The sequence below is a fragment of the Abrus precatorius genome, unplaced genomic scaffold (assembly GCF_003935025.1).
Source record: "Abrus precatorius isolate BTA unplaced genomic scaffold, Abrus_2018 Scaffold3, whole genome shotgun sequence".
NCBI classification, from domain to species: domain Eukaryota; kingdom Viridiplantae; phylum Streptophyta; class Magnoliopsida; order Fabales; family Fabaceae; genus Abrus; species Abrus precatorius.
The window spans coordinates 32,074,471-32,097,141 of NW_020874373.1; the positions used below are offsets into that span (position 1 = coordinate 32,074,471).

Sequence of the window (22,671 nt, forward strand, 5' to 3'; positions counted from 1 at the left end):
TTAAGAAAGTAATTTTAAATATTTTTTAACACACAATTTGAAAAAGCTTTTAATTTATCTGTATATGTGTTGCCTTTATCTACATGTGTGTTTGATGATGATTTATTAATTGTTTTCAACTACTTTTTTTATTCTATATAAATAATGTTATTGTATTTAATATTTGAAACAAATTTAAATAGTAAAAAAATGTATTAATTTTTTTCAATTTTATAAAATTAAAACTCATTTAATTTTTAATATATATTTTTTATAAATAGAACCGAAAATAATAACTTTTATGGCATATATGATATAGATTAATATATAATATTAATCCTGATATCAAACGGTGTCAACTTAATTTTTTTTAGAAAAAAAAACTAGTTACCAATAAATAAGTAAATACTCTAGAATGATGTAACGGTGTAAGTATAATTGTCGTTGTCCTCTTTGTTCTAAATGGGTCATATTTAAAGTGCATTCTAGCATTTAACACTTGTCTTTTATTCTACTTTTGGTGATGTGACGGTAACTATTGCCATCATCCCGTTTAGGGGGGATCCGGTTTCTCTCCAGTTCACGCGAGAATTGGATGTCTAGTCTTTTTTTCGCTTAAGCAGATCTTATTCGTTTAAGCAAAAATAGTTGATTTTTACTTAATCTCAAAAAATGGCTTGAGCGAATTTTGATATTTTCTATTAGCTTAAGCTAAAAAAAAGAGCTTAAGCGAATATTAGCTTAAGCAAAAATAAACGGCTTAAGTGAAAAATGGACAGAGAGCACCAGTTTTCAGAGTTCAAAATAGCTTAAGCCACCAAAATTAGTTTAAGCGAATTAAGAATAACTTAAGCGAATGTAAAGTAGCTTAAGCGATTGTTTTATTAGCTTAAGCGATTTATAGTAGCTTAAGCCAAAAATGGATGAATCGCTTAAGCGAAAAATGGACAGAGAGCACTAGTTTTCAAAGTTGATATTCGCTTAGGTGTGATTAGAATAGCTTAAGTTATTACAAAATAGCTTAAGCGAATAAGAATAGTTTAAGCGAAGGTGTAATAGCTTAAGCAAATATTGCATAAACTGGAAAAAAAACGCATCAGAACATAACAGTAGTAGATGTAATATACTATATTCATCAGATAATGTTAAAAATTGCATTTACAAGGGCAATTACACATAATTACAATTAACATTGTACAAAATACAGAAAAGCTACAAAATTCCTTAAGTTGATCAAGGATTGAACGAGTTATGTCATCCAAAGGTTCCTACAAAAAGAAATAAAATTGGATAAAATATCAATCATCTTAGTAAGAAAAATAAGTTTGGTATTTAGGTAAATTTTGAATTTATATGTTTTTGAACATACCATTAATAATGTAGTAAAATTGAGAGTATTGTTGAAAATGTGTGGAGAATGATAAGATGGAGGTGCCGAACAATGGACATCACATGGTTCAGAAGGGGTGGGTTGATATTCCTAAAAGCATTAACAAATTATTATACACAAGACAAATAATAATGGACAAATTTTAAATTTTGATAGGTGCATTAATACATGTACCTCAACATTTTGCCTTTGGGATTGTCCTCTTAATGGACCAATTTTTTTCCTTTTTCCTTGTAGCTCAACTCAACTTTTGAATCGTTTATACCTATTCCTCTTCGTGCTTGGACGGTACTTGAAACCCTTTAGTTGTATACCATCATTGATGACTGATGTAGGGACCTCATCATTGTGACTTTCACCATGTTGCTCTTTTAATCGAAGTTGTGTGATTTGATGAGACACAACTTTTACACATTCATCCACCAATTGAGAGTATTATTCTGAACTAGATACCTCTGATGCGAGTCTAATCATTTTATAAGCTAGTTGTCGGTATCGTCTTGTGATAGCAAGTTTAGGATCCTCCTGATCCTCTATACCTTTGATATTGTGTATAATTTCAGAACGACCATCTCTTGTCCATCTCTTAATGATGTATTTTTCAGGCACAACTTTGACATCAATTGCTTCAAAAAACTTCAATGCATGGGAACAAAGGATGCCAAATGTTTCAAATTTTCTACAAGTGCAACATATAGAATTTGAGGTATGATCAAATGATACTATCCATGATCCATTTTCATTGACTGTAGTTATGACATATTCAAACAAAGGGGGTGATTCATTCCTTTTTTATATGCAACATGCCAAAAATAAAGCAAACTCTTGTTGAAATAGGTTGAAAATAGTATGTGTGTAAATTTTACCCATTTGTAATAGTATGTGGAACGGGGAAATGCAGCTTCTCAACCTTCTTCATCAGTACCACCAACAACATCACTACTCATTCATAACATGACACCTATGGAATGTCGCCTCACATAACATCTAACTGAAATACAACATCATATGGAGGCCAATCGTCAGACTTATACTCACATCCATCACCAGTTAATAGCAAACCATCGAGCATACACACATCTCAATGAGTCATTCTACCGTTTTACCCTACACCAACACCAACAAGCATTTCAACATTCTCATGGCCAACACCTGAAGAGTTTGCAACACATGTCTCATGGCCTGGAGACACCCCTCTATTCCCAAATCAGCCCAACCAATGTGAAGTGTCTCCTATACATGAACAAGGGCAACCAGGAGCTGATGAAGGGGTCATACAAGAGCCTCAAGAGGAAGAACAAGGTGAAGAGGTAGAGGGTCATCAAAAGCAGCATAACATGGAGCAAGGAGATCAAATGCATGATAATGTTATTGTTGAAGAATAATTAAGCCTTTTGTTTTCTATTTTCCTTGTTTCATTAGGAATATTTAACTTGATGTTTAATTTTAGTTTCTTTCCCAATGTTTTTTGTTTCAAGGCATGTAATAACAACTTGATGTTAGAAGTTTCTATTTATAATATAAAGATATCATTGTCTCTTAAATTTGATTACATTAGAATAACTTATGTTATGGAGCTGATGACCAGTTCCTGATATGCATTGTTATCTAATTTTTGCATTTGCTTAAGCATTCCAAATATAAAAATATGATTACATCTGCTACTGTTATGTTCTGATGCGTTTTTTTTTCCAGCTTCTGCAATATTCGCTTAAGCTATTACACCTTCGCTTAAGCTATTATAATTTTGCTTAAGCTATTTTGTAATAACTTAAGCTATTCTAATCACGCCTAAGCGAATATTAACTCTAAAAACTGGCGTTCTCTGTCCATTTTTCACTTAAGCTACTATGAATCGATTAAGCTAATAAAACAATCGCTTAAGTTATTTTACATTCGCTTAAGCTATTTTAAATTAGTTTAAGCTAATTTTGGTGGCTTAAGCTATTTTGAACTCTGAAAACTGGTGCTCTCTGTCCATTTTTCGCTTAAGCTACTATGAATCGCTTAAGCTAATAAAACAATAGCTTAAGCTATTTTACATTTGCTTAAGCTATTCTTAATTCGCTTAAGCTATTTTGAACTTTGAAAACTGGTACTCTCTATCCATTTTTCGCTTAAGCCGTTTATTTTTGCTTAAGCCCCTTTTTTTTAACTTAAGCTAATAAAAAATATCAAAATTTGTCCAAGCCATTTTTTGACATAATTAAGTGAAAATCAACTATTTTCTCTTAAGCGAATAGGATCCGCTTAATCGAAAAAACGACTGGACGTCTAGTTCTCGCGTGAACTGGAGAGAATCCGGATCTGTTTAGGGGTCAGTAAAAATAATATAATACGAGTAAATAAATAAATTAAATTGATTTAATTTTTTTATATTTTTTAAAATTTCATTTTATATAATTCAATTTTTATGAATGTGTTAACTTATACATATTTTAAGTTTTTTGCTTATTAATTTGTTTCTAATTAAAAGTGTTGAGATATATATATATATATATATATATATATATAATTAATCTATGAGTATGTTAATTTTACTTATATTATTGTAAAAGAAAAATCAAAATATAAATACATCAACTCGTTTAAAAAATAAATTATGCAGTAAGTTTAGTCTTTTCTATAATTGCGAGCGACAATTTTTTTTTTGTGTTCTTAAATATATATATAAAAAAATCTTGCTTTATACCAATAAATACGTGCCCTAGACGTACTTAGTCAACAATTATTGACACTATTAATTTTTAATTATAATAACAGATAGTTAACAATCAACGCAACTAATAAAGTATCAATATTTTATTAACATATGCACTTACTTTACAGAAAAAGCACTGTAGTAAGAAAAACTTTCATACGAAAAGAACATGAATCAGCGGGTGTTTTAGTGAATGAATAACGAAAAGTAATACATCTTTAATGCATGAAATTGTGACTAGTATTGGTTAATATTTTTAAAATTATAAAAAATATTTTAATATATAAACTTATAAAATGAAAATTATTTCAATTCTTAAAATTATAATAATAAAGATTAAAATAAATAATATTTGATAATTTTATAAACTAAAAATATGTTAATATAATTAAGAAGTAAATTGATTGATATTTTAAGAACTACTTTGATGTATTACTTAAAGAATAAGTTTAAAAGAAAGAGAGAAATTGTACATAAATATTCCGTAACTTTGATATGCAAATTTCTTCATTAAATACATGCTATAAAAAATTGGACATCATTCGATGCTAAAACCAGAATATTCAAGAGATCATATGCCAAAACAGAAAACAATTAGGAAAAATATATATCAATTTAATCATTTTTTTTCTTTTGGTAATTATATCAAAGGAAAATTATAGGTTGATATATTTTTTTGGGTGTGAATAAGTAGAGGCAAGTAAGAGAAATAAAGTAAAAAAAAGTAGAAACAGAAAAAAGATTATATAAAAATATGTAAGAGAAGGTGACATGCATGAAAATGTAAAAGTTATATATCAAATTTATCTTAAATTATTACTCCAACAAAATTTAGATAGCGTGTTGTGTCCACATATGTCCTCAGCTCGACTAAAATTCTGTTCCTTTCTTCAATCAACCTATGTGAAGTTAACATCTTGGACATGATCAAGCTTTCTCCTTCTCTCTATGTATTTAATCAACTTGGTTCTATGATATGACCAGCATATACTTAAATTTTTGCCCAAAGTTAAGCTACTTGGTCTCTCTTTTCTTACATATGTTCGTTTTCATGTCTCCAAACATTAAAGAAAAAAGTGTAATTCGTATTAATACAAGAACCTGTTCATTTGAGATTCGGATAGAAAACCCAAATTATAGTTGAGGTAAAATTTTCATCATTATCATTTGCCTTTTACTTTAACTTGATCGATCATAACACAAACCCAAAACAGTTATTAGCCACTTTGCATGTACGTGAGAGATCAAAAGGAATAAAAAAGAGAGATGGTTGTTCAAACTTTACACCGTAAGTATTCTCTAGCTCCACTTCATTGGTGATCGATCGACATGTATATGTCGGGACGCACACTTATGTATCAAGGAAAATAAACAAAGATCGAATTTAGAATTTTATGTACAGAAACGAATTTATTCTTGATATGGCACAGATTAAGCCATTTGTTTCATATTATTTGATTAGAAAAAGGAAAGGGGTACTAACAAGGACAAATCATCGCACAATTAACGCTAAGTTAAAGATATTTTATATGATTTTAAAAATTCACTAGTATTTTTACAATTTAGAATAAATGAAGATCGAATAATTTGGATTTTTCTGCATAAAAACGAATTTATTCTTGACATGGCACACAGATTAAGCCATTTGGTTCACATCACTCAATTGGAAAAGAAAGGGGGGGGGGGGGGTACTAACTAGGACAAAATCATCGCACAACTAACGCTAAGTAGTAATAGATATTTTAGTTTCTAAATTCTTACTAGTATATATTTTGGAACCTTTGCATGTGTGTTAAATGCATAAAGAGATATGTGTTTAGTAGAGCCAATAAATAAAATAAAATGAGTATATTTAACTGAGTCAACTTGAATCCGTTGATTTAAATTTTTAATTTTTAATCTAAATTAATTTTTTTTAGCTTAATCGAATTAAACTCGATGTAAATATTGAACTTGTAAAATTTGTAAAAAGTCTTTTAAAAAATGAGAAGGCTTAGACATAATTTATACGAGACAAAATTGAATGTAAGATTTTTTGACCGATCCAACAAAGTCTGTTATTTGTAAAAAGTTAATTTGAATGGACTGAGTAGCTTATTTTACCAACTCTTAGTTTTAATTTGATGACTGCAATGTAAAGATTTCAAATGTGGTTGATGGATGAGAATATGTGATTGATTGATGCTCAAGCACAACACACCAACTTTCAACTTTTATTTATAATAAAAGCTTCTATGACTGAATTCAACATTTGTTTTGGTTGGTGTTGTCACCTTCTAACTGAAAAAATAATAGTAGTGATAGTATCATGCACAAGCAGGAATTTAGGACGCTTGCATTATTGAAATCCCACTCTATGTTGGGGTAAGAATAATAAGCAATTTGCCAATAATTAATGAAATCCCAAAAGCTATTTGCAAAGGTGGATGGATGGAGTAGTGGCTAGTTAGCTAGCTGCACCTCATTCTTTATTCTGTATATCAAAAAATTGCTGATCACAAGCAAAACACACACAAGCGAAAGCAACCAAGCATTTGTATGCACTAACAAGTTACACTAACGTCAGTCTTCAGGAATCCACATGCATGGAATCTAATTCCAAGAATGTCCACCAACTCCATGTCCATGTATATATGTGTGTGTGTGGACTACAGATTAAATATGTAATTTCACTCTCACAACAGGGCTATTTCAAAGATTTGAACCCATCACTTCTATGTTGCAAATGTAACTTCAGCATTTCATAAACACTCATTCATAAATTGTTGACGAAGATAATAGAATAAACGATATGATGTCACTGGAATAAAATTTCTGATTTGTTTATCTACTTTTGTCCTTTCCTGTGAGTGTATGGGCATCAATATTTATACTGAAATGACCTTATTAGAATAACATTACTGATGAATTTGTTTATTTACATTTTGTCCTTTCTTCTAAGTGTATGCGTATAAATACTTCTGATTGATTACTGTTTGACTCAATGCATTTTGCTTACAGCTAGCTATCTAGCAAGACAGAAACTCAATAAAAATAAATAAAAATTAGTTTATAATTTTTCTGAGGTTGAGGGATTTGAGATTATACAAGGTATACAAAGAAGAGAAAAACAAAATGATCGGGTTGGAAGATGTGTACAAGGTAGTGGTGGCTGTGATTCCACTCTATGTCGCTTTGGTGTTAGGATATGGTTCAGTGAGGTGGTGGAACATCTTCACAAAGGAGCAATGTGAAGCAATAAACAAGCTAGTATGCTACTTCACCTTGCCACTCTTCACTTTTGAGTTCACTGCTCATATTGATCCTTTCAAGATGAACTTCTTGTTCATAGCTGCAGACACCTTGTCAAAGTTCATCATCATGATGGTGCTTGCCCTTTGGGCCAAGTGTAGTAGCAAAGGGAGCTTTTGCTGGTCTATAACAAGTTTCTCTTTGTGCACTCTTACCAATGCTTTGGTTGTTGGAGTTCCAATGGTGAAGGCCATGTATGGACCCCTTGGTGTTGACCTTGTGGTTCAGTCCTCGGTTGTGCAAGCCATCATATGGCTCACTTTGCTTCTCTTTGTCTTGGAGTTTCGAAGAGCAGGAATTGAGGGTACCATCAACTTAAAATCGACGAAAACAACAACCATTGACAACCATAGTAATGTGATGGGTGAAGGTGGACGAGGAAAAGATATTGAGGCAACACCAACAACGGTAGCAATGGATGTAAATCAGGAGTTGATGTTAGACGATACTATTAGTAATAGGCCTCCTTTCTGCAAGTTGATGAAGCATGTGTGGCTCAAACTTGTGATGAACCCAAACTCTTACGGTTGTGTGATTGGCATTTCTTGGGCTTTCGTATCTAACAGGTACTCTAGTCTATTCCATAATTTCATTGTGATTTTATACCTAATATGATCTAATTTTAATCATGTAATCAAAAGAAATTATTGAGATTAGCTAGATTAATTTAAGTAATTAAAATAATCTTAATTATTCATGTATAACATGATCAAGTATTAATTCTTCTCAATTCCCATGCTTCCACTCCCACGTATATGTGCGTGTTTACTATATTTTTCATTCATGCATATGGCCACTTGAAATTATCTATATGTATTTAAAACGATCTTAATGTGTTATTGTGTGAAGTAATGCGTGTATACAAAATATAGGTGGAATTTGGAGATGCCAAGTATGGTAGATGGGTCTATACAGATCATGTCAAAGGCCGGGATGGGAACTGCCATGTTTAGCATGGGTGAGTGCATGAGTTAATTATATATATTGATCCTGGATATGATATGATGACTTCTTGAATCTTAATTATCACTATATGTAATATTTCTAATATATGTTAATAAAACTTAGCTTAGTGAAGGTATGTGACATGTGTGAGTTAAGTGTGCATGCAGGTATTTTCATGGCACTTCAGGAGAAGTTGATTGCATGTGGACCAAGTTTGACTGTATTCGGTTTGGTTTTGAAGTTTATTGCAGGACCAGCAGCAATGGCTATTAGTGCCATCGTTGTAGGATTACGTGGTGATGTTTTGCGAGTCGCTATCATTCAGGTAATTCATCAAACACATGTACATACAATGCCCTCATTCCTAGCACCATTTTTATATTGGTTTTAGATATCGAAATCATTTTTTTTTGCTCCATGTATTAGTAACTAAGTACATATTAACTTATTTATTCAACAATAGGTGTTGATTAAAAATTGTAATGTGTGTTTGTGATTCAGATATTCATGTTGAAATTCTAATAAAATGAAATATATAAAATATGAATAAATAAGGAAAAATGTGACCTGTTTTATGTCTAATATATATCACACACAAATGATTTGCTAATGACATGGAAATTTCTAGTTCCACGTGTCACGTTTTGCAGGTAAGCATATTTTAAATGCGCGGAGTGACTTTGATTTGGAAAGCAAAGAATATTGTTTAACACAGTGCAACAACTTTATAGTAATTAAATTAAGTGACTTGATATTGATTTGTGACTATGACCACTGGCTACAAACCAAAACACTTTGAAAGATCAGCAATTGCTGGTTAATATTCTTATAACATAAATTAGTTCAGATGAAAAGGAAAAGAAAAATGGGTGGTGGATGGGGGAATATGAGTGTAGCACACACTATACACTGAAAGGGCATGCTATGTTCAATCAATTGTTTTTGAAAATTGTGGGTAACGTGTGATGCTTGTGTAGACACAAAAATAATAAAATAAATAAATTACGTGGCAATATTTTAAGTATTTTGTTAACGTTAATCTTTAAGGCTAAATTTAAGCATTCATAAATAAAAAAATACACATTTATTGTGTTAAAATTATAAAAATACTATAAATATTTGTTTTTTTATAAAAAATTATTATTATTACTTGCTTAGAGGATGAAATTAACAAAAGTTATTGCATTTTAGTTCAAAACAAAATAGAAAATTTTGTTTAAAGCAAAAGGATTTGAAATTCATTTATGAAAAAAAAAATGAAAACACTGTCCATTAAAATTTTTATTCTATCTGGTGCAGGCTGCCGTACCACAGTCCATCACATCCTTCATTTACGCAAAAGAATATGGACTGCATCCAGAGGTTCTTAGCACTGCGTAAGTTTCATTTTTTCTGTGATGAAGAATGATAATTTTGCAGATTTAATTTTCACAAATTCCTCTTCATCTTTAAAGTTTAGTAATCTGGACTATTCATGGATAATCACAGTAAACCAATGTATTATATATCTAATGATTTGCATGAAAAACTAGGAGGAATCACTCATAATAAGGAAATGATTATACACTTACTAGTTGTATACCCCTAATAAGAGAACGAAGAAAAAAGTAAAAAAAGCAAAAGATGTAATATAACAGAAAATAAAATAAAATTGTAGAATAGAGGTAGAGATATTTTGTGCAAGTATATGAATGTTATTGTTGGAATAATAATGTCTGTGGAGCTATGTCATATTCCAACCACTCCTTTGTCATAGTCGTTGTTATTATTATTTTATAGGTTGTATACATATTTAATTAATTACACCTCTAACTATGCTTACTATATATTACTTAATAGTATAATGTTTTTGCTGTTATATTTATCTGTAGTGTATCCTAACACTTTATATTTTCTGGTCACCAGGGTGATCTTTGGTATGATTGTTTCACTTCCTGTCTTAGTTGGCTACTACGCAATATTGGAGTTTATACATTAACTCAGAGATCCTTTATGAAGAGGGTTTGAAAAGAAGGACAATTCAAACTAATTTTTTTTTTTTAAAGTTAACTGAAGCTATAGCTACTCAATTGTGCCATGGATGACCTTGTTATAATTTGTAATTTAATTTGATTTTGACTCCTATTAGGCAACCAGGGAATTATATCCCATGGGTATGTAATACAAACCTTGAAATTAAACCACCCATGTTTTGATGCGTGATCTATTGTTATCCAAAATCGATTATTTAGAACATATATATTAATTATTACCTCTCTATGATGTCCATGGATATTGAATATTGATTTGGCGTATCTTATGAATACAAAATGTAATTTGCAATCCGTTTATTAATATTGATCATATGTTATTATTATACGTGCGAATAATCATAAGGTAAAAGTTAGAAAACAAGATGGGTGGTAAAACAACTACATACCCTGTTTTCAGACACTAGCGTATGTGGCTTTAATTGAAGGTAGCATTCCAAGATGTTTGTGCTAATCCACGAAAATGATGAAATGGTTAAGAGGAATCATAATTACCAAAGGTAGGTTATAGAAGAAGTTTAATTGATGAAATGGTCGAGTTTTTAACTACGCTACTTAATGTAATTTGTTTTCTACTTGAAGTTTTGAATAGGGGCTTAAAAATATCATTATCAAGAATCTTAAAAGTTTTTTTTTTAAAATCAGCAAAAGAAAATTTATTGTTAAAATAAATAAGCGATATTTCAACTCACATCACATAGTTTTTAACAATTACAAACTAAAAATATGCCCTTAAACAAAAGGATTATATTACACCATAACATAAAGTTATCTAGCTTTGAGAACAACCAAGACCATGATCTAATCTTGAAAGGTCCAGTCTCTTTATCACCTTTTTCTACAATTAATGGCTGAGATATTTATAGAATATAGAATATTAATAACTAGACCAAAACTTTGGCTGGGGAGGATGCATAATGCTTTAGGTACGACCAAATCTATTAAAGATAACTTCATTTTGTTAGAAAAAATGGTAGATTTTCTTTGAGAATTCCTTTTAAATAGAACATTTATAAAATATAATTGCAATATAAGAATTATTTTAAAAACTTTAAAATTGGAGAAGAAAAAATCATAGTTGCTGTTTAAGGATAACCATAAAACAATATTATGTACAATTTTTTACAACATATAAGTTTTTTGCTTAACCATCTCACAATCTCAATATATTTATACTCTATATCTATCTGAATACCTCATATCACTTAAAAATAAGAATATAATAAAAGTTATATATAAATTTAAAATATTTTTAACTTATGTAAATTAAAACAAAAAAAAATTACATTATTGTCTTTCTTTACGAATCTAAACAACATAAGACTAGTTAAAGATGTTTTATTTCAGCTGTCCCCAACACATTTTTATGAAACCAAATTGACCAAATAATTATCAACTAACAAATTGTCATCCGAAATTCCATTAACCTTTTTTCCATCACCAAAAATGATACTGGAAATGATATTTACAATCTAGAAAAAGGCCTACATAAAAGGCGAACAAAGAGTACGTACTAGACAATTACCTTTAGCAAGAATCTGCATGTGAAAAACTTATAGTATTGAATTCATCATGTTCATTAGGAAATGGACAAACCAAAGATTGTGGGTCCACAATGACATTTCTTTTGGCAAGATTTTCTCTCTCAAAGGAATCATGTCCAAGATCTCCAACCATGCAAATGCCAATGCCAACACCAGTAATTTGAAGGGACTAACACATCTCCATATACGTTTAAATAGAGACTCTTACTCCACAAAGATTGCACTATTGCCCATCAATCATAGAATTAATATATATGTTGTCAGATAAGAGAACAAGAAGTATCTTTTGCAGAATACAGTTCACTCCTATCACACTGCCACCTCCACAAGTCTTTTTCAACCTGAACCAAAAGTGCCCATTAAGTAAGATCAGAAGATCATCCAATAAGCTTTTATTCAAGTGGTTTTGTTGTCTAGTTCTTAAGAGACTGATCTTTAGCATTAATTCAAATTTAGTAAGTTTTTGTTAGAAAATAATATATTTATTATATTAAAATTGTAAACATGCATAATAAATATTTTTTTTTAAAATAAAGACTTAAAGATTGAGATTAACATATTTTTCTTTTAATTTGGAAGGAAAAAAAGAGAATGACATCATTAAAATTCCATCTATCTCCAGTATTTGTTACCAGTACATTCATTGAAAACTGTTTAGTCTCTCTTATTTTCAAATATACAAAGCACATAATCTATCTCGACAAGTCCTAAGCAGTAGATTTGATCCCCTCTTCACTTAGATTTTATTATGTTTATGGCTACTCATACTCTTTTTTTAATTTGTAAATTCTCTCTTGTGATTTAAAATGCTATTTCATGTTAATTTAAGATCAAATTTATAAATTGTATTATAATTATGCATTGTTTTATAATTTCCAAAATTTATTGTATCTGGGTCTCACATTGTATCTATATTTTTTAAAAGTTAAATTGAAATGACATGTGAACAATATATTTTATAAGTACAAGCAATAAAAGTTTTCAATATTTTATTTAGATATTGAACACATGGATCAATTTCCATAAAATTATTACAATTTAATTTGTATTGACACAAAACGAATTATCTAGTAAAAAAATACATGTAGTTTAGATTGCTATTTAATCATAAATTGTTATATAAACAAAATCTATTAATTTTATAATAATAATAATTAATATAACAATCATAATCACAGCGTGTTTTAACTGGTTCGACAATATAAAAATCCTTACCATTAAGATGTTTACCATTGAAAACTATAACTATTATTAAAGTTTTTTCACTTTAATGTCACGTGACATTTTTCATATATTTGTTCTTTAATTTTTTTTTCCATTATAGCCACATGGTAATTTTTTTCGTATTTTAAACTTATTATTTTCTTTACGATTTAGTAAATTTTTTATTCAATTTTTTTTATATTACTTGATCTTTTGTATTTTAACCTGTTTCATTTATTTTCATATTTTATGAATTTTTAATATTTTTCAGATAAAAGGCTAAAAAAATATAACAATTTTTAATAAAGTGTAAATTTTTTATTGTATATACTGAATATAAAAAATAAAACAAATTATTTCATATAATATTTAATATCATAAGAAAAATTGTACTTTGACAATTTTTATTTGCTATAAATATTTTTAATTGAAATATTAATACTATTCATGTTTTTTATCTTTTATTTTTATAAATCTATTAGTTTCTTATTTTACTAAATTTTTATTTTTATGTTATTTGATTATTTATATTTAAAAATTTTTAACTTATTTTTTGATATTTATATAATATTTTTAATAATTAAAAAAGTATATAATCTACAAAATTTTTTGTACGGTATAAAATTTATATTCTATATATTAAATAGAGAAAATAAAAATGTATACTAATATAATAGTCAGCATCTTAAAAAATATTTCTTTTGACCATATTTTATTTAATTAAAAATTTATAAAATAGAATAATATAAAATAAAAATGAAATATATAAAATTATTAGATATAATGATTTTTAATGTTTAGGTTATTATTTGATGTTATTTTAAGTTCTTATTTGATTTCATAAGATTTTTGTTATAAAAAATGATATCAAATAAATTTTGTCAATATTAAATTAATAATTTTGAAAATTTTAAAGTAATTTATAGTAGAGATTTTCACGTATAAAAAAAATTGATTATTTAAATATAGTTAAGATAAATAAAAAATATTTTTTAGAATTAAATTAAAATTATTTATAATATAAATAAATTTTTAGCTTTTATAGTTATTAGTTTAAAAGTAAAATATATAGTGAATTCTAAACTAATTGATTAATAGTGTAATTTTTTTATTACTAATACATTAAAATTAAATTATTAATATTACCTCTTTCTGAACTCATATTCTAGTTATATATAAAAAAATTCTTATAAATTTAAATCAAAATATTTTTTTTTAAAAATTATTATTTAAAATAACTATTATGTATATAATTATTTATAAAATATGAAATTATATTCTTTAATTATTAAATCATACATGTATATTTATTCTAAAATAAAATTTCAATGCATTATATGCCAACCTAAAATATTGTAAATGAATTTTTTGTTTGTGAATATCTTATGGTGATTCTTTTTGTGAACCTGACCTCACCCTTAATTACATATCACTATATTTTTCTCTTGCTTCACAACACTAAATAGTGAAGAAAAGACAAGAAAAAAAATATTCATGTTATATAATATTTAAACTCTTATAGTATAATTAAGGAAAGTATTCTATCTTCTCAATATTTTATTTTATTTTATTTTTTGCATTTCGAAGTCATTTTCTGTCATCGAATTTTCTTTCACCGACAGCACCGTCGTTCCCACATGTCTAAGAGCTTATGTGTATTTTCTTACTATTCATCATTTTTTTAAAAGAAAACTAAATTAATAAAATCTTATATAAATCGAGTGCGTGTTTAAATTTACAATATTATTAGTTAATAAAATAATAAATTATAATCTAAGTTAAATGGTATAAGAATTTGTATTATATATATATATATCAAATTGATAACTACGCACGACTGTATCCATAATGGGTATTGATGGTGGGAGAAAATAAATTAGCCATTCATCTTACAGTTTTATGAGAAATTGATGAAGCATTCAATGGTACTTTGTATTATAAATAGCATATTCATATTAGCGTTTAATCTATGATATTGACTTGATTACCAGACTCACATTTGGGTGTTTTCTTTTCTTTTCATAATAGTGATGTTTGACCATATAATTACTTGAAATTTATTATGACTTACACGCATTAAAAAAACACTAAATCAAGTAATTGACCTGAGATCAATTAATTAGTGAAGATACAAGATCATTGAGCTGTATCCAAATGCAATCGTGCTTAGGTAAGTTAATTATATTATCACAAGCGTTTATAGCGTGTTTGGGAACAATTACATCTTAGAAAATACTTATTCATTGTTCGAAAGCTCTCACACACAGATCTAATAACAACAATCGATTACGTTTATAAAATAAGTTGGACTAAACATGCACTTAATTAAATTATTATCTTAATATTCAAGTGTTAATTGTATCTAGTATCACGTGTTCCCTGTAATTATTGTTTTAAAATTTAAATTAGAGATTGGACCGATAAAGATTTATAGTTATGATGTGATTATCTACTACAACCAATTAATAAATTTATAGTTGAAGTATGATTAAATCATAGTTAAACCAAATTTAAAGTGAAAAAACAAATAATGTTCACATCAAAATCTTAACAAATTGACAATAGACCCATTCAGTTAAACGATTTGAGTCTTATTTTTAAAAACATTGCTAACGATCATAAAGGACCTCTCTATTTCACTAAACTTTAATTTTCTCAAATGAAAGAAAAAAAATATAAATCAGCCAAAAGGACATCACAGTAAAAAGATTATGAAGTTAAAAGCAAAAAAATAAAAGATTAAAAAAAATCAGAATCTAATTAATGAGGAAAAAGTTTCCCTTTTTGTAAGCTTTAAGGGAAATTAAGCACATGCATTGATGTTATGTTATTACGCCACAACAACATGCCAGTGATGCAATCAGCAGTTATTCTATGCTATATAATGTAACAGAGAATGAAGAAACATATTCGATTGGAAATTCGCAGAAAACTATGAGAAAAACCTTTTACTTGTGAAAAAATATTTGTCTTACAACAACTTTAATTTCTCAAAATAACAGCTATAAATTCCAAACCAGAGTATATCATCGTGCAAACGCATTTTTTTCAACGTGTTTTTGTTTTGGCTTCGAGTCTGATCGTGTTTCTTATCTTTCTTTATCTCTCTTTTATCGACTAATAACTATATCTTCATCCACTTATCTCAAAAGCAAAGGTACTTACCCTTATGATCATGATTATCTATGCCATAACAAACTCGTTTTTTAATTTAATTTTGATTTTTCATTAAAATGCTTCTGCTTTTGGTCAACAGCTTCAGAAAATATCACAGAACGCTTTGCTTGCTCTGCTTCTGAATGCAGAAAATGAAGACCCCGGGTCGTGTATGCTACTCTTACTATTGAATCAATTCTTGTTTGCGTTCATGTTGTTTATGTTAGTTTGTTATGTCAAACACTAGTTGAAAGTTGAAACCTTTATCTAAAAGTGTTTTTGTCTCAAGTAATCATAGTATCATACCGTTTCTTCTGCTTTTATTTATCTTGTTTTGTTATATATTGTTTTTCCTTTTAATTTTGATTTTTTGTTTTTATGTAGAACTATAAATTGTTTTGTGGCTTTTTACAATATTAAAATATCATCATCATGTGTATGCATTGCTTTTCCACCTAACCTTCTTCTACCTCTTATCGTGGACCAGGAAATTTTGGATGCTGATCCAAAGAGCAAAAATTCATTCCTCTGTGGCATTGTCCCTACAGTTTCTTTACTTTGTGTTATTTTGCTTTTCACGAGTTCATTTTTTGCACAACACTACAATGAGGTATGTAAAATTATAAACCAATCCTTGCCTCAGTAAAAATTGGTAAAATGGTTTTTCTGCATTGTGTTGTTTCAAAATTATTATTCAACTGCCAAGTGTTGAACTTTTGTTCACCATAGATGCCTAAATTGGTTTCAAATCCAGGGATTCCTTCTTCCAATGTTAATCCTTGTTGAGTTTTATGGTTTGACTTGACCTTGGAATAGTGGGATGGACCACCCTTTATTGTAATTAAGTGTTTAACTGTAGCCTAATGTTGAATTTGAGGATGTTTGTTTGTAGATCAAATCAAATAACCAATTGGGTTTGACTTTGATTACGTAGGGGTTATATTCTTCCAAATTTTGAACATGGAATGATTCTTTGGTTTCATATTGCAGAAACTATCAAGATGGAGAATGAACTTTCAGAAATTAGGAAATGATAATTGCAAGGTTCATTCTCTTACTCAGCGTGATTTTTCCTAATCCAGACTGGATGCACTTAAATTACATAATATAATAATGTTGAGTCATTGATCATCTAATATTTTAGATGTTTAACGTTGATGCTTATATTTGTTTATTTTGTTTTGTAGAATCAGTGCAGGCCTAGTGGAAGTCAAGCATTACCTGAAGGCATAATCTCCAATACTTCCGATTTGAAAATGAGACAATTGTGGGATTCTCCTATGACTAAGACAATAGATGTGAGTTTTTTCAGTATTCTTGATCACTCAACTTTCTGTATGTTGTGTGACCTATGAAGATCATATAATCAGGGTCATGCATTTTCTCCTTTGGAAATGTGAATTTTCTTGGTATTTAGTAGTTAGTACTAGTAATATGTGTTTTTAATGCAGTGTCTAGCATATGTATGATTGTCACACAATAGTTCTCACTTTGCAAAGTGAATAATTATAGAAGGAAAACTTTTACAATTTCTACTCTCCTTAAAGTTTTTTTTTTTTTTTTTAATGTGAAGTTTTCTATTTAGGTCAAGTAGTCTCTTCAATTGAGTTCAGCCTCAGTTTGTAAATTCTTTTAAGGCTATTCTTCTCCAATTTATTTCTTTCCTTTTGGGTTTTGACTTGGGCACATTTGAACAGAATAAGGAAAATGCATCAACCAATTTGTTTGCAATGGCAGTAGGAATAAAGCAAAAAGATCTAGTGAACAAAATGGTCAAAAAGGTACTTCAAGGAATGTTCTGTACATATTGCTCATTACTAGTATTCTACTTTGATGTGTGTTGACTCATTCTACCCCAAATTGCAGTTTCTAGTAAGTAATTTTGTGGTGATGCTTTTCCACTATGATGGCATTGTTGACGAATGGAATGACTTTGAATGGAGTAATCATGTTATTCATGTGTCTGTAGCCAATCAAAGTAAATGGTAGGTGACATCACGTTTCATTACCATCAAGAATTTCAGTGATTCAATTATTCTACAAACGTTTATTCTTGGACACGTTTTTCATAACTAGGTGGTTTGCCAAGCGTTTCTTACACCCTGACATAGTTGCAGAATATGGTTATATTTTCCTTTGGGATGAGGATCTTGGAGTGGAACATTTCCATCCTGATAAGTATGTACAATTTATTCTATAAGCACGTAACTTGAGCAAGTACACATTAAATTTTATTACTGTGAATAAGGTTCTATACATTATTAGTACACCATCTTAAGGATCAGTGTTTGATAGTTTATACTTCAATGATTTTAGGTATGTTTCTATTATAAAAAGTGAAGGGCTGGAGATATCACAACCAGCACTTGATACTGAGAAATCAGAGGTACATCATCAGATAACCGCACGTGGGAGAAGGTCAAAAGTGCACAGGTTCTCTTGTCTACCCTTTTGCTACAGCCAATTATGATTTTGTTTGCTTGCAAGAAACATTTTTTTTTTCGTCTCATTATAGTAGCTACTGTATACTATAGATATAATAGAACATTAACAGTTTCATCTTTATGAGGGATAACCGGCTCCCATTATCACATTAGTTAGACCATGAGTCACCAATCACCATCAACTCTATGCACTGCAACATGCACTTCTAGCTTTGTTTTAGATTTTGTGTTAAAAGCAGTCAGTAATTTAGTTATTTAAGTGCCCTTAGTTTTTATTGCAATAAAATTGATTTTGAACTGTTGAACGTGATTAAGATGTGCGTCCAAGTTAATCTCACCGCAGATTTTACATTAGAACGTGTATCAGAGTATATGAAATTAATTTTACTTGTAAATCAAACACCTAGTCTAAATAAATACCAGAGTTCAAATTTCCGTAACCTGTGCTGAAGCACTTTCATTGACAAATCATGTTATTAAATAAGCTTTAAAGTAGATACTCGTGTCTATATTGAGTATGCTTTTGGTCATTGTGTTAGCAGAAGGACTTACAAAACTGGTGGTAGAGGTAAAGGGTGTGATGAAAGTAGCACTGCTCCTCCTTGCACCGGGTATAACAAAATTTGGTAACTTCTAATTTAATGTGGATTTTCTTTATATTACTTTTGTTTAAGAAAGATAAACTACTTTTTCAGGTGGGTTGAAATGATGGCTCCTGTTTTCTCAAGAGCTGCTTGGCGTTGTGTTTGGTATATGATCCAGGTGCACCATTCTCATATTAATGCTTCTGACGAGCATTACTATAAGCATTGCTTTGCTAAGTTACATATATTTATTCATCATTTATGGTTTTACTTTATTTACAGAATGATTTGATCCATGCATGGGGTCTAGATATGCAACTTGGCTATTGTGCTCAGGCATGTTAAGTTCATATTCTTCCACATGTTGATACATTTACTTATGTTTTTTTATTTTACTTTGTAGCTTAATCTGACATTATTTATGGTTAATAGGGCGATCGAACAAAAAATGTTGGTGTTGTGGATGCTGAATACATAGTCCATTATGGTCATCCTACTCTTGGAGGTTTAGATGTGAATGAGGTCAGAAATAAGGAATTTTTATAAGAGAATTTAACTTTGTACAGATGATTGTCCTCTTAAGTTTGCAAAGGTATAATTTGTAATATGAATGAAAGTGAAGTTTATCTATGACTTGCAGGTTTCATCTCGGGCAAAGGATCATAGAGTTGATGTAAGTTATAGTATTGTCATAAATTTTCAATCAAAACCAATGGCACTCTAAAAATTTTACCTCTGTTAGCACCACAATGCATTTTTATGTTCCAAAATTACTCATCTAGTTTTTGTTTGATAGGAAAGAAAATTATTTTTTTTTATAGTTTTGTTGTTATTATCATTAGCCCAATGCAAATCTCTGAAGAGAGAAAAGGAAAAGTTTGGTTTATTGAATAGAGAACTTTTATCTAGGTACTCGTAAACTTCAATGACAATCACACTCCATTGTCACTATCTATCTCTCTTTGCTAATTGCTTGGCCAGTTAGTTCAAATGATCATTTGTTCAACTTCATTAGTATTATTTCAATTTATATGATGAAAAGTATTTCTATTTATAGTATATATCAGTTCATTTGGTGAGGGATTTTTTATGTTAAACAATTGTTATTTACTCCTTAATTACGTCTAAATAATGTTGTTGCTGATGTTGACTTGTTACTAATTTACATTATTTTGGTAATGGTTATGGTGAAGGTGAGAAGACTTTCTTACCGCGAATTACAAGTTTTTAGAAAACGATGGCAAAAGGCAGTTGAGGAGGATGAATGTTGGATTGATCCATTTCAATAGCCACTTCAAGAATTCAAGTTTTGTGTAAAGTTCATAAAAATACACACAATTTTTTCATTTATGTAAAAAGAAGAAAAATAAATTGGCATTTGGAGCAAGTGATGATCATGGAGAGTGCATGAAATAGCCTAGAGATTTTTTTTGAACATCTCAAGGGCAACATTATTTCTTGGGGAGAAATTCACCTTAAGTAATGTGGGTGCATTTCATTTAACCTTTCCTATTACTTTTTTTCTTTTACTTTAATTTCCTATTTTTCATGTTCTTATTCAAAACTAAGCCAAAATAGACAGATCCTGAATTCAACATGCATTGTAATATAATGAGGTAATTATCTCTCCTTGAACTTCTAACACTTTCTCTATTTATTACTGGACCACTCCTTGTGTTATAAAATATGTTTTTTCAATTATTAAAAAAAATATGTGAAGCATGATTCATCAATGAAACGTGTTACAAAAATGTTAAAAAGGTGTGTTCACAGATTTTAAATACCCTCTGACCAACTTCATACCATAACTTCGCACTTCTCTCATTTTTTTAAAGTTAATTTTGATAACAATTTATAAGCACTCTAATAATAGCATCACTTATTTAATATTTTTTAATCTCTTTTTATTGTATTATTTTATTATTTAAATATATTTTTATTCTATTTGTATAAAATTTAAATTTTAGTCATTAATTTTTTTAATTAGCATTTTTTATCCCTTTTATTAATTTTTTAGTTAATCACGTTGTCACTCATAATTAAGAGGGTCAGATTTAAAAAGAAAATAAAAAATAAAAACTTAAAATACATAAAAATTAAAAACATATTTAAAATTCACTTTGTTTATACAGTTTAATTATACTCTTAACTCGCTTTAGGGGTAAACATTTTCCCAACAATTCACTTATTGTCCTTATTAATTATCATACGCAGCCTCTGTACGTTTCGTTGTCATCCACAGTTTCGTTGCCATTGTTATAATTTGACATGCACTATAGCTAATTTAAGCCATTTGATTATTAGTATGATGAAATAGTGTAATTAGTACAACTAAAATAGTATTGTTACAGCAATTTTTTTATAAAATTTGGGAACAGTTTTATTCATAAGTAAATAGAGTTACAATGAAAATCATATTGTTATACTTGTGCATATTTATTCAAAGTTAAATTACATAAACACAATGTAATCATATATATGCCTTCAAATATTTAAAATAAATAAATAAATTAAATAATAGTGATAATAATTATACATGCTACTGTAACTTAACATTCAATCTTTATTTTGCTAAAACGTTTTTATTGTAACATTAATATATCATTATTATACAAGTTTGATATTATTCATTGTATATTACACCTCTTTTTTTTTTTCATTGATAATAGTGACCTTCATTATCTTGTGAGTAAAAGTAAAAAAACAAAATACCTGCAATTTAAAAGAACAACTGGATATCATTCAAAATAGTTGTCAAGACTCAAGAGTACTCTCTAGTTTTAGTTACAAGAAACTAATATTTAAAACTCATTCAAATAAATAAAATTTATGATTGCGAAGTCTTGTTTTCATATTTTGCGATAGGTGTGAAACCAATGCTCATTGTCAACAAGTCAAGGCTTTGCTATAATTCATATATGGTAAAACCCTTTATCACAATTGGTTCCTTCATACTAAGTCAAGGTCACCTATCACACCCTCTTAAGTCTTAGCTACAATTCTCTATTATCAAATTAATGAAAATGTGTCAAACTAATTACATGGATGATTATTATTTCCACTATTCATATAATTAACACTAAAAATACATGGCATACAATCAATAATTCATGGTAAGAGAAACATTCATAATCGTTGTTTTAATATTTTGATGCTTTTTAAAGGATTGATTCAAGTTATATTATAATTACACAAAATTTGGCCTTAAAATTGTAATTCTAATTTTAAAAGACTGAAACTTGTGGGAAATTCTTCATATTGAATGTGGAATCGTGTCCCTACCACTTGCAACTCTACCCCTAAATTACCAACCAGTTACGGGGTTCTTAAGTTTCCTCATGCTAAAGAAACATATTTGCAGCAAAATATAAATACCAATATGGTTAAGTAAATACTTCCTTCTG

General features: G+C 28.8%; 2 protein-coding genes across 5 annotated transcripts; both read left to right on the top strand.

The window, feature by feature from the left end:
* The first annotated feature begins 7,168 nt into the window (after positions 1 to 7,168).
* Positions 7,169 to 10,483, top strand: LOC113863324 (auxin efflux carrier component 5). Of its 3 annotated transcripts, XM_027496873.1 has the most exons (6): positions 7,169 to 7,725; positions 7,804 to 7,927; positions 8,234 to 8,319; positions 8,474 to 8,631; positions 9,606 to 9,682; positions 10,212 to 10,483. In XM_027496873.1, exons 1-6 carry the CDS (start codon positions 7,185 to 7,187, stop codon positions 10,282 to 10,284), a joined length of 1,059 nt encoding a protein of 352 aa, XP_027352674.1. In that variant the 5' UTR covers positions 7,169 to 7,184; the 3' UTR covers positions 10,285 to 10,483. The 3 variants fall into 3 exon arrangements, with proteins under 3 accessions (XP_027352674.1, XP_027352672.1, XP_027352673.1); XM_027496871.1 differs by having other exon boundaries at positions 7,169 to 7,927; XM_027496872.1 differs by lacking the exon at positions 8,234 to 8,319 and having other exon boundaries at positions 7,169 to 7,927; positions 8,463 to 8,631.
* Positions 10,484 to 15,987: 5,504 nt separating this feature from the next.
* Positions 15,988 to 20,832, top strand: LOC113861974. 2 transcript variants are annotated; one of them, XM_027495104.1, is made up of 15 exons: positions 15,988 to 16,240; positions 16,340 to 16,409; positions 16,727 to 16,849; positions 17,230 to 17,283; positions 17,427 to 17,537; positions 17,937 to 18,020; positions 18,106 to 18,224; positions 18,316 to 18,417; positions 18,556 to 18,672; positions 19,226 to 19,294; positions 19,379 to 19,445; positions 19,550 to 19,603; positions 19,700 to 19,789; positions 19,908 to 19,940; positions 20,461 to 20,832. In XM_027495104.1, exons 2-15 carry the CDS (start codon positions 16,383 to 16,385, stop codon positions 20,554 to 20,556), a joined length of 1,146 nt encoding a protein of 381 aa, XP_027350905.1. In that variant the 5' UTR covers positions 15,988 to 16,240; positions 16,340 to 16,382; the 3' UTR covers positions 20,557 to 20,832. The 2 variants fall into 2 exon arrangements, with proteins under 2 accessions (XP_027350905.1, XP_027350906.1); XM_027495105.1 differs by lacking the exons at positions 15,988 to 16,240; positions 16,340 to 16,409 and having other exon boundaries at positions 16,611 to 16,849; positions 17,424 to 17,537.
* Positions 20,833 to 22,671: the final 1,839 nt, after the last annotated feature.